Below are 12,889 nucleotides of genomic sequence, written 5' to 3' on the forward strand. Positions count from 1 at the left end.
ATGACACCTGTTGTCTCTTGAAAGACTCTGGAGTCTGAGCTCCCAGCTTTGGCCTGGGGCAGCCCCGGACATTGTGGTCATTTGGGACAGGAGCCAACTAATACGATCTCTCTCCCTCTCTCTCCCTCTCTGTCACTCTGCCTTTAAAATAAACAAGCCTTAAAAAAAACTGAGGCGCCAATAATTACCCTTTTGTGAAAATATAAAAACTCTCAAAAGTTTTCTAATGGCTCATTTAGAAAAGCTAAAGACCATCACAGTGCTGGAGATAACATTGTCCTCACCCAGAATCATAAAGCTCCCGAACATCCTCCACAACGTTCTGACCTCTCCCGGGCAGTGATGTCACAATGTCCTAGCCAGTTATAGGGCCTGCTGGGCCACAGAAAGGAAGCTCTGAGGAGACACAGTAGATTACTAGATAAATCACATCATCCATTTCCCAATGAATTTTATACTATTTATTTTTTTACCTGGGGCTTTTCCATTAGCAATCAGCAACATGAAGCCCAATATTGACGGTAAGTAAGCATTTAAAACTTTCACAGGAATCATAGATAAGAATGATAACCAGAGTGGGTGTTGTGGCACAGCATTTTAAGTTGCTACTTGGGATACCCACGTCCTGATGGAAGCTCCAGCTACTCTACTTCTGATCCAGTTTCCTGCTGATGCACAAGGCTGCAGGTGATACCTCAAGGCTGTGAGTCCTGGCCAAGTATGTAGGTAACTCAGATGGAGTTCTGGGCTCCTGGCTTAGTCCAGTCCAGCTCCATCTCTGATAAGCAGTTGGGGAATGAACCAGCAGTGGAAGATCTCTCTCTATTTGTGACTTTGCTTATTAAATAAATAAAAATAATACATGTTAAAAAACTGATGGCAATAATTGTGTGGAGTTTGTGGGAGTTTTCTAAAATTATGTTATAAAATATATTGTTGGGAATGTGGTATGCTTTAGGGTTTAAATCTGTCTTGAATCATTTGTGAAAAAATGCAGTTAGAAACAGGGAATAGCCAATGTACCTCTGACCCTGTTGTGTCTTACCTTTCAGAGGTACCTGATATGCTACCTTTCAGTGAAGAAGTAGCAAACATGGACACTATTCCTGCTGTCCACGAAGAAGAGGAAAACATGGCCGTTAATCCTGCTGTACTTGAACAGATTGAGGGTACCGGATCTAACATGCCCAAAGATGGAGGAATGGATGCAGGCATTGCTCCTTCTGAATCTGACGAAGAAGACAAGAATATGGGTACTGTTTCTAATATACCTAAAGAAGAAAATAATACAGGCATCTCTACTGATCAACATAAAGAGGAAGATAAGGACACAAACATGGTTATTTCTCCTGACCTACATAAAGAGGAAGATAAGGACACAAATATGTTTATTTCTCCTGACCTACATAAAGATGAAGATAAGGACACAAATATGTTTATTTCTCCTGACCTACATAAAGATGAAGATAAGGACACAAACATGGTTATTTCTCCTGACCTACATAAAGATGAAGATAAGGACACAAATATGGTTATTTCTCCTGGTCAACATAAAGATGAAGATTCGAGTATGGAAGTAACTCTTTCTCCTGATCAACATAAAGATAAGAATATGAATATGGTTATTTCTCCTGATCGACATAAAAAGGCAGATAAGATTTCATACAGTGCTTCTAACCTACATAAAAATCAATATAACCTGGATACTATTCCTGCTAATGAGAAAAGTGGAAATTATTTTAGAGATATAAAACAATGTAAGTATTTTCAGATTAATAGCAATATACCACAAACTGGTGAGATGGGTTTGATGTCTTAAATCTCCTTTCTAAATCCCTATAGTCATTCTATCTCCTACTTAAATCCTAATATATCTTACAGATGCAGCATAGTGTGTGAAATGAAGTCTTTATTTCCTACAATGTTTTTACAAAGTTTAACAGAGTTTCCTTTGCAGTTATTCATAGCTCACAACATTCTTTATGCTATCATGACTATTTATTCACACCAGTAACAGTGGGCCTAATTTATACGTAAGTGTCACAGAATGTATCTAAACATAAGTGTTTCCTGTGGTTGCTAAGACAAAGTACCAAACACTGGGTGGCTCCAAACAGCAGAAATTATTCTCTCTCAGTCCTGGAGTCTGGAAATCCAAAATCAAATTTTGAGCTAAACAGATAAAAGTCCTTCCAAAGCCAGTCGAGGAGGATCCTCCAACTTCTGGTGGTCCCAAGCATCCCCTGGCTAGTAGTCTTCACCTCCCTCCTCACATGGTCTCCCGTGTCTCTATCCAAATTTCCCTCTTCTTACAAGGGCACCATCTTACATGATTAAGAGCCCACCTGACTCCAATATGAATTCTTCTTAGTACATTTTCAATGACTCTCTTTCCAAAGAAGTCCACACTCCAAGCTACTGAGTTATGACTTGGCTTTAGTTTGGATATTAGTTTGGACAATGACTATCTCTCAAAAGATCCATGTGTTTTACAGGTTTTATTCCCAAGGACGAATGGGCTATGATATAACCCTTAGCAGATAGGATTCTTCAGGCTCCTTAGATCATTGCAAGTGTGCCCTGAGAAAGGACTCATCATAAGAGGTTTGTTGTAACATCCTGGGTGTGAGTCCAAACTCAGCTCCAAGACTAGCCATGTGTTCCTTGAAACATGCTCTGCCATGCAACATTCTATCTCAGGAATTTCTCAAAAGTCGTGTTACAATAATGGCATTTTCTTAAAAATATGTGGTTTCTGGCAGGACTTGAGACAAAATCATACATTTAAGTATGTATAAAGTTGTGTTACTTTGTGAAGTTTTGGTGGGAAGAGATACAGGTTTGTGTATGTGCAGCCTGTTATCCGGATCCCTTTGTTGGGTTACTATGGTCATTATTTTTGAGTTATAACTAACCCACTGATGCTTTTAAAAGTAGAATTGCTTGTGGAAATACAAGTATGAGGGCAGATCCTGATTTTTATTGAACTACCTGTTTAGTTTCAAGCTGACATGTGTGTTCTATAGTCTAATGAAAAGGTCAAGGGTGAATGAAGTTTTTCTCTTCCACTGTTTTACTTATTTTTGGTAATACCAATGCAGTGACAACATTGAGCATCTACATATCTCTTTGCAACTTGCTTTGTATTTCTTTTACATAGATTTCCTCTGGAATTACTCTTCACATATTTTTCCTCATGATTTTCAGATTGCCCCATCTTAAAAAAAAATTGTAGTTGGAAAATGACTCAGTTATTTTTTTCTCATTCTTTTGGAATTAGTGCATATATTTTTAAGAAAAAAAATCAGATGAGGAAACAAGTAAAGCAACAAGAGTTAAATTGGCTAATTGTTGAAGACTTGATTTTTTGCTTTTAGATGTTTTCACAACACAGAATCCAAATGGCTCCGCATCTGAAATATCCGTGAGAGCAACGACTGATCTGAGATTTGCTCTAAAAAACTGTAAGTAGGCACTTTTGCGCATGTGAAAAACCGTAAAGCTTAGCAAAACAAGCAAAAAGCCTTAATGCGGGATTTCAAAACAGTACTAGAGTGTTGGGTAGAAACAAGTGTTAATTCCTAAGTTAAACTAGTTGAAGCAGACTCTGGGACCCCACTGGGTTTAGTCATCCCATCCCACAGGTCTTTTCCTTTTTCACTGTTCTCCACATGTCCACTGCGTCGATCATTTCAAGAGGCAGGGAGGTCCTAAACAATCCTAAAGTTATCCTTAAGTTGTGTGGAAAGGTCAATTCCATAAATTTTGGATCTTAGGAATTCTATATCTTTATAAAAATTCACATTGAAGTGTTTTCTGGTTTTTACCATCAGCTTTGAACATGGCAGAGAGGATGTTTCTGGCTGTGGCAGTTTCAAAGCTGGAAAAAGCCAAGCTGAGTAATGCCTAATGACTATGACAGATACTTGACAAGAATGGAATATTTCCAGCAATTTCAAGCCTTTGTATTTACAATTCAAAGTCATACATTAATTAGATAAATCTCTTTTGGAAATCTTGCCTGTTCCCAGCAAACAACATCTAATCATTTGGGTTGAGAAGAGAGAGACCAGTGTGAAATGGATCGAATGCCTCCAAATGCCTTATGGGTTATTAAGGACTATGGGATTCAAGGAAAAGGTTCCAAAATGCTGAATTCTCATCCCACAATTCTGGCTCCTAGAGGCTCCAGACAAAGTTGGGTTGGGATAAAAAATTCTTGCCATCTTCAGAGAGGCTTTGACCAACAACACTAGCCTGGCACCACGAGCTGGGCAAAGTGAGGCTGTGTGCCTGCAGAGCTTACCTCTCAAGAAATGGAAGCCTCTAGGGAAATTCTGAGTCAAGTTTACTTACAGACATGCAGTTCCTAAAACTCCAAGGCCCAGAGGGCAAGTCAAGGCAGTCCAGGTGCAATTTTCCAAAGTAGAGTTAAAGAGCTGCATACTAGATCGTAAAGATTACTTAATGATTTTTCAAGTCCTTCCTGGACTGTTATCAACTCTAATATAGATTTTCTTTCCCTTCCATTCTTGTCTTCAAGATGCCTATAATGGAGGGAGGCATTTGGCCTGGCAGTTATTTATGATGCCCATGTCCCAGGACTCTATTTGCACTTGTGGCTCCTGCCTCCAGCTTCTGCCAGTACAGGTCTTGGAGGCAGCAGCTGATAGCTCCAGGGCTCTGGCTCCTGCCACCTGCCTGGCCCACCCGGATTGCTTTCCTAACTCTTGCTTTTGCCGTGTCCCAGTCTGGGTTGTGGACATTGAGGAGTGAACCAACAACCATCAGTTTTTCTCTGCTCCTCTGTGTCTCAAATAAATAAAATAATGAAAACTTTGTAAGCAGACACCCTGTAACGGGTATATAAATTCAGTCTGAATTCTGAATTCATTCTGCCTTTTTATAGAACTCATCTGAAGTGAGCTGGCTGTACTCCATTCATTACTTTATCAATGCCTACATTAAGCTGAGTTCACTGAAATGACCACCCAGTCACAATTATTCCCAGCCACTCTTTTAATGACATACATACACCCAGTTGGATATATTGTAGACTGAGATATATATTAAATTACTCCTGTAGTCCAAAATCTTTCTATCTACAACTCTGAAGACTGTCTTCTTTCTTGTCACTGCACTTTATGGCAGCCAAGTTGCTTTGCATACTGAATACGTTGCAAGACCTGGTCCAAAAAACCAACTAAAGCCAGGCGTGTCACCTGCCCTTGGTCCTGTGTTTCCTTGCTGTTCTTTCACAAAGTTTAAGCCGGTCAATCCTGACTCAGGCAACCCATCATCAAATAGATTTATATTTCCCCTTCTTTATTTAGAAAAATCTCAATGTCTTTCTAAGTCGTTCCATCTTTTATGTAAAATATAGCTAGTCACAGATGTTGAGTCAAAATTTTTGTATCCTCTTCATATGCTGATAATCCTTTATTCCTTTTCCTAGATAAACTTGGCAATGCAAGTGCTGAAAAAACTGAAGAAAAAGAGCCCTATCATAAAAATATTCAAAGTATTAAAATTACTACACTGTATTCATATCTGGAGCATATCATTACATGACTTAAAAATTTAAGATTCACTACTCTGATCATTACATAAAGTAATAGCACGCATAAAGAGTTTATATTGCTATATTTTAAAGTCATTCTGAAATCCTTTAAAGGGTGAATATCTAAGAGTCACTTTTCAGGTGTTCAGTCACTTTTCAGAATTTGGTAAAGGAGCAGGAAGTGAGCCTTTTTAGAAAAGTAATTTTTTATTAAACATGTATTCATATCTATATAAAATACATATTTGCATATCATATATATCATAGATATTTTAAATACATTTGATATTATAAACGTTTCTAACTGCCCGAAGAATAAACTTACCTCTGGTTAGCGTCAACCATTAGTGTTTCCTAAGATTTTTTTTTTGAAGAATGGAATGGGTTTGCATGTGGAAGACTGAAAAAATTAAAATCACCACTATACTCTTTTACTGAAAGTATTCTTCTATATAAACTATTTGTGAAGTAGTAGTATGGCTGGCCTCTACAGTGCTTAGTGAACAATCTAACTCACAACATTGGATAATTACCAATGAAACTCTGTTTTCTCTATGCAATTCAATTATGCTTCTAATATGATTACTCTGAATTAGTATGCATCTTTAGGTTGTATCTTACCAAATGTATCTTACCTTTTGATATGTTTTAAAGTGGAAACCTGATCATCCTAGAACCCCCTCTCTTAACTATCTTTAGTAATTAACTACTAGGTTTGGGGGTTATATTCTAACCTGTTAATCAAGCATTCCCACATGAAACCATCCTGCCATTGTAAATAGCTGAATGTGTCATATTTCCCTTCTACATTATTCACTGCAGACCACCTGAAGCCCCCTGAGCTCCCTCAACCTGCTTGACTGTTTGCTGCCCTGATTGGCTTGCCTAGTGAGCCATTTCTAGGCCTTTTTGGCTATACAGAAACAAAAGCTGCCTTTCAAAGAGTGTCTGAGCTTCCCAACTTGACCTAGGCCCTGTGCATAGCTCCTCTGCCTTCCTTAACCCTCAACATGGCCAACAGTAGCTGCTCTGCCTCCACAACGAGGACGTTATGCTGTGTTCTTTGCATAGTGCCAGCCTCAGGTCCCGGTAGCTCTGGATATAACTGCTAAATGAATGGTGAATGGATATTACTAAGGCTAATTACCTTATTTTGTTATCTTGTTCTTTTCTCAAAACAGAAACAACCCCAAATCTGCCTGAATTTTGGTCCATGTTAGCTAAAGGTAAATGCATACAGCTGGGGAAATGTTTTCGTTTTCGAAAATGTTAAGTATGGAAGACAAGATCAGTCTAAATTGAATACAGAGTCAATATGCCAACATTGTGTTGTCACATGTAACAAATGCAAAACAAACCTAGAAAGTGATCAAGTATCACACATTTTCTGATTCTCCCACTTCACACATAAACCAAAATTTTATTTTTCCTATAAATGTTAAAATTTGGTAATTCAATTTAATTTATATTTGAAATTTAAAAATAAGGTACTTGCCCAATGAGAGCTCTTCTTGATTAGAGCAATGTGGACATAGCACATGGAAATGCATGTATAAATGTAAGGCTAAATAAAAATATATGCATGCTTAACAGTAATATGTATATCCTAAGTATCCACATAAATATAATGTGTCCATTAATCTACTCATGCATGAATATGTGCATATAAACATATGCATAATGAATGTAAATGAATGTATTATGTGCAACACATAGTATTTTTAGTCAATCGTCATATATTTTGTATTAGCATTCCAAATCAGTAATATTTCTGTAATTAACACTGTTAGTTAGTCCCTTAATGGTCACTTGTGGACAATGACAAAACTTTAAACAATGCAGCTGCTTGGTGTACACAGTTATACCTTGAGCTGGCCTTCAAGAGTGGTGTTACATTGCTTAGTGTTCCTGAGTACAAGTAGGCGATCATGGAGAAAACACACGTTAGTTAAATGTGGTTCAGTCCTGAGTTATAGTGATATTTAAAATACACAGAGTACAAACACTATGAATAATGAGAATAGACTCCATGTATCACACACACACACACACACACACACATTTACGCACATAATCTTTGTGAGAACTGTTGACCATAACACCATTTTATTGTTTTAACAGTTATAAATCAGTCAGCATCAGAAGCCGACAAGGATGATTTATATAAACCAATTCCAGGTAAGAACAAAGTATTTCAATTAGTAGATACATAAATATTCACACACATTTCAACAGGACAATGCTGTTTTCCCAAGCAAGGTGCACATAGGACAGGCTATCTAACGCTGTGGAGGTTAAAATTCCTGTGTATTCCTTCCGGTTCCTGTTTTACGGATAGTCATTCCCATCTTCCTATTTTACAGCCTCTACTAAAACAGGTAAACTACGTGGAGGACTGAGCATATAAGTAACATGATCTTCTTAAAAAATAGATTTTTGCAAGGTTTTTAATTGAATGAGAAATTCACTATGCCCCCTCAGTTTTCCACATTGATAAGGTTACAACTTATGAACACTGATTTATGCATATCGAGATATGGATATTAACCAAAGACCACATTTTACACTAGGGTTTACTCCTTGTGATGCGTGATTCTTTGGGTTTGAACAAATGCACAGTGTCATGCATATACCGTCACAGGCACAAACCAAAGTGTGGCTGTCCCCAAGCCCCCTCCCAGCAATCCCATCCCTCCACAGGAACCCCTGGCAACCACTCAGTTTTTACTTTTGATAGTTTTGCATTTTTCAAATGTTATTATTGGAATACAATTACAATTATTGGAATATAATAATAATAATGGAATAATTCAGAAAGCAACCTTTCAGATTGGCTTCTTTCACCTGGAAATATGCCTTCAAACTTCCTCACCCCATTTATTTGAAATTTGAGAGCTCATTTCTTATCACTAACATTCCACTGTATGATTTTTCCCCAGCTTATTCACCTATTGCAGGACATCTTGGCAGCATATGGCTTTGGATGCTATATAAACATTGGTGTGCAGGTTTTGTGGGTACATACATTTTCAGCTCATGTAGATAAATGGTTAGGAAAGCAATTGCTGATTATATGAGAAGGCTATGTTTAGCTGGCTGCTATCATTTTGCATTGTCACCAGCATTGAATGTGGATGCCTATTACTGAATACAGCTTCCACTAGCAATTTGATTAGGTTTATATGCATAAAAGAACTGAATTGCACCAAAGTTTAATGACAAGGCCGAATGTTAATTTCTTCCCCAAACTTGTCACACAAATAGATGGTATCTGGTAGTTAAATCCTGTCATTTCAGTCTGCATTGGACTGTTTGGCAAGTATGGTCATCTGTCTTGTATAGCTTTAAGACAACAGAGCAAATATTCTTTGTTTAGGAGAGTTATATATAAGAATGATCAAAGCTGGGTTGTTTTAGACATACTCTGTCATTTCTCTGCAGTGATTAAATTGAGCTTCATTGATTTTTCTTCTACTGAGCACACACTGGATGCCAGGGACGTTGGATACATTATTATGTTGGTCCTCACAGCAGCATCCTAAAGTTGGTATTATCTTCCATTTTATAGATATGAAAAATGAGCCTTCAAAGGGAAGTCTGTCCAAGCTCATAATTTGCTTTGCTGTAAGTTTCTAGTGTTTAGGAATGCCAAACCCAACTGTGGGCCTGACCATCACTGGGACAGAGAAATGCATGATAAGCTGCCAGCATTCCTCTTCATACAAGTAGCAGTCAAGGTCAAGAGAAGCAATTTAGGAGTGTGGTCCATTTAACTATCATTTGTGCGATTATATCCAAAATAATCGACCTCAAAGCCATATAAAACAGTCCTTGACAGTTAGGCACATCTCACTGTACTGGTTCTAGGCCACACTTTGACAGCTGCTGCAATCTTTTAAAAATTTATTTATTTTATGATACAGTTCCATAGCATCTGTGATTACAGAGAATGGACAAATGGGACTTAGTCATTCTTTCTTACTTAAACATTGTCATCTATATAATGGTGAAGACTTTGGAACTTCTGGGTTGGGGTGAAGGGAAGCTGAGAAAGTGGAAAGAGAGAGCACACATCATCTAAACCATCCATAAACACATTCTCCTAAGTCGGAAGTAGATTGAGGGAAATAGAAAATGAGACAGTAAAGATAAATGCTCATTAATACAGTACAGAGACTCCTGATATCTCTGGATTCAGACATGATTTTACTGATTTTAGAAAGTTAAATAAGGTGTTTCCATTTCTTTATTAAATGTCAGATACATTTGGTTTTATCCCATGAGTGATGAAATGCAAAATTTAACAGCTAAGCCTCATAAAGCATCAAGAATTTTATCATTACAATTGAACATAAAAAATGCATGTCCTAATAATAGAATATCTGTCTTCTGAGGGACCAGCCCCTTGCAATTGTTTTCATCAAGAGCTCTTCAGAGACTTTATATTTCATCTGGTTTTTAGCAGAGTCTGTCAAATACACATGTTTTCACATTTAGTATCCTGGATTTAAGTCCAGAGATTTCCATTCACCAGCTGTGTGCCATGGGCCAGTAGTACATCAACATCTGCGATCCTGTAAGTTGGAGCCAAAGGCAGTTCCTTCACAGTTGCTGCACAGGTGAAAGCAAAAAGTGCTTGGACAGAGCGAGCAGCCTTTCCATTGCCCAGGACCGCGAGGGAGGAGTGAGCAGTGACTTCTCCGCCCAGTGCAGGGCTTTGTTAACCCCAGGATAACAGAACAAACACACTCTTTTCCATTGCATTTTCTTTCTTTCCTCTCAGGCTCTGATATAAATGCCACCAACTACGACAAACTGTTAGAGCTACAGGATATCAAGCTCAAATTAATGTTGGGCATCGCCTTGATGACCCTTCTCCTTTTTGTCATCCTCTTGGCCTTCTGTAGTGCCACCCTATACAAACTGAAGCAGCTGAGGTAAGTCTGCAGAGCTCTGCAGTCCTCACTACCAGCGCACCATGTCGAGCTCACTCCTCACTCTTTAGGAGACTGTTAGGAATATGTGACTCCCAAATATACGAATTCTCCCGAATGTTTAAAGTGTTCAGTTTGACTTTATTTCCCCTATGCAGAAGGAACATGAGACTGTCTCTCAGGGAATATCTTACCTAAACTTTGCCCCAACACTTCATTTCCATTTTTTAGAATTTTATCTATTGAAAGGCAGAGTCTTAGACAGAGATCTCTCATATACTACTCCCCACGACATCCAGGGATGAGGCTGGACGGAAGCTGGAGATGGGAATGCTGTGCGGGTCTTCCGCATGTGGCAAGGACTCCAGTGTTTGAGCCATCAGCCACTGCCCACCAGAGGGCGCACGAGCAGGAAGCTGCAAAGGGCAGCAGAGCCAAGACTTGAATCCAGGCATTGCAGTATGGGCCGGGGGAAACCAAACCACACCAAACGCACTCCACCCTGCATTTTACTGTCCCTTGATAGACAGCCTTAGTCACTTGGCAACACAGTAGAGAAGTTTCCATTTGCTATTTTTGTGATGATAGTCCAGGGAATTGAAGAGCACATCTTCCTGGGGTCTTTTTTTTTTCCTTCAAACAAGGCTTAAGGCCTTTTAAAAACAGCAAATCTCCATTGCATTTATACCTTAAAAGTTATTCACTCGTTCTTTCTTAGAAAAAGTTGAAATTCAACTCAAATCTGACTCAGAGGATTATTTAAAATTTATCACACAGTGTAACGCCTTACTTTTAGAAATCCTAAAAGAACATCAGTCATTCATTTTTTTGGTGATGGTATTTTAGATGAATGATGTATTTGGGACAATCCTAGTTATTTATTCCCCCTTTCTCAGTTTCTTTGCACATGATTCATATTAAACTTTCATTAAAGCAGATTTTCCTGTTTTATAATTTGGTTTTAAATTCTAGTCTTAAGATTTAAAATATGCTTCATCCACACTGGTAGCAAATATAATAAAGTTACAATTAAGGGGGGAAAGTATCATTTATTAAATGTTAAGTAATACCTTGGACAGAAGTTAACTTTTGCTAATGCTTTTCTAAGTTGAGTTACAAATGTACACAATGAAAAACAATTCTTGATGTGTGTTCTTTTCCTTTTCAGTTATAAAACTTGTGAGAGCCAATACTCTATCAACCCTGAGCTGGCCACTCTCTCTTATTTCCATCCATCAGAAGGTGTATCAGACACATCTTTTTCTAAGAGTGCAGAGAGCAGCACATTTTGGGGCACCACTTCTTCAGATTTGAGAAAATCAGGCACAAGAAGGTCAAAATCTAAAAATTTGACGGACATGACTTCCACGGGCTCAGATGAAACGGGCATGAATGAGGAGTCAAACTTAGTTAACAGTGAGGAAGTCGAATAGATAACTTTAAATTTTTTGTTGAAAAAAAAACAAACCACACCTTTTTGTCTCATTCTAATGCCATGCTTTGGGAACTGCTGAGACTTTTACATTCTCTAGTGTTTTCAAAGAAGGACATGTTCAATAAAAACAATCTCAGTTATAGAAATTATGTAATGGAAAATATGCAAGGAAGTAATTTAAGGTGCAGAAAACTCATCCATTGAAAATAACCCTGGAGAAGTGAGTTAGGGTCTATTTCTAAAGGACATTTAGATGCTTGTCTCACTAGGGGGGGACATTTTGAAGCCTCTTAGGATGCCCTCCCTAATCCCCCAAAGCCCAGAAAGCGCACCCCTACTTCTGTTTGACTGCTGAATTAGTTGGGCCCTCAAGAGGAACCTGAGTTAGTGCTACAAACTCCTTAGAATTCCTGAATTGCTTTAAAGTCATCAGGGTTGCTCTCATGGGACAAACTAAGGATGGAAAGCTATGTTTCTTCCATTTTTTGAAGTAACATAACAATCTGTGATAACATTTGAAGAGGAAGGAAGGAGAGGATCCCAGCCAGGAATTCAGAGTTTCATGGGCCCCAAGTCTTTCTTTTTTAAATTTCATTTATTGTTATTGCAAAGTCAGATATACAGAGAGGAGGAGATACGGAGAAAAAGATCTTCCGTCCACTGATTCATGCTCCAAGTGGCCTCAATGGCTGGAGCTGAGATGATCTGATGCCAGGAACCTGGAGCCCCCTCAGGGTCTCTGCGTCAGTGCAGGGTTGGTCCCCAGGCTTTGGGCCGCCCTCGACTGCTTTCCCAGGCCACAAGCAGGGGGCTGGATGGGAAGCAGGGCCACTGGGATTAGAACTGTCGTCCATGTGGGATCCTGGCATTCAAGATGAGGACTTGAGCTATTAGGCTACTGCTCTGGGTCTGCCCTAAGTCTTTAAAGAGATAAAGTTCCCTTCTCTCTTCCTCTAGGCG

The 12,889-nt window shown here is 38.6% G+C and overlaps 1 protein-coding gene across 2 annotated transcripts; it reads left to right on the plus strand.

Annotated features, from left to right (window-relative positions):
- Nucleotides 1-383: 383 nt before the first annotated feature.
- On the plus strand, nt 384-12,075 carry EQTN (equatorin). Of its 2 annotated transcripts, XM_040963252.1 has the most exons (9): nt 384-521; nt 1,053-1,084; nt 1,658-1,757; nt 3,378-3,464; nt 5,456-5,521; nt 6,742-6,786; nt 7,682-7,738; nt 10,344-10,497; nt 11,663-12,075. In XM_040963252.1, the coding sequence occupies exons 1-9, from the start codon at nt 446-448 to the stop codon at nt 11,925-11,927; spliced, it is 882 nt and encodes a 293-aa protein (XP_040819186.1). In that variant the 5' UTR covers nt 384-445; the 3' UTR covers nt 11,928-12,075. The 2 variants fall into 2 exon arrangements, with proteins under 2 accessions (XP_040819186.1, XP_040819185.1); XM_040963251.1 differs by lacking the exons at nt 384-521; nt 1,053-1,084 and having other exon boundaries at nt 1,478-1,757.
- The last annotated feature ends 814 nt before the right edge of the window (nt 12,076-12,889 follow it).

Source organism: Ochotona curzoniae, unplaced genomic scaffold, assembly GCF_017591425.1.
Source record: "Ochotona curzoniae isolate NIBS_2020 unplaced genomic scaffold, NIBS_Ocur_1.0 scaffold_3208, whole genome shotgun sequence".
In the NCBI taxonomy this organism is placed as follows: domain Eukaryota; kingdom Metazoa; phylum Chordata; class Mammalia; order Lagomorpha; family Ochotonidae; genus Ochotona; species Ochotona curzoniae.

Coding starts and splice junctions, on each gene's coding strand:
- EQTN (XM_040963251.1), top strand. CDS start 1,481: ATGGTTATTTCTCCTGACCTACATAAAGATGAAGATAAGGACACAAAT. Junction 1,758..3,377: donor TTTTAGAGATATAAAACAAT/GTAAGTATTTTC, acceptor TTTTGCTTTTAG/ATGTTTTCACAACACAGAAT. Junction 7,739..10,343: donor TTTATATAAACCAATTCCAG/GTAAGAACAAAG, acceptor CTTTCCTCTCAG/GCTCTGATATAAATGCCACC.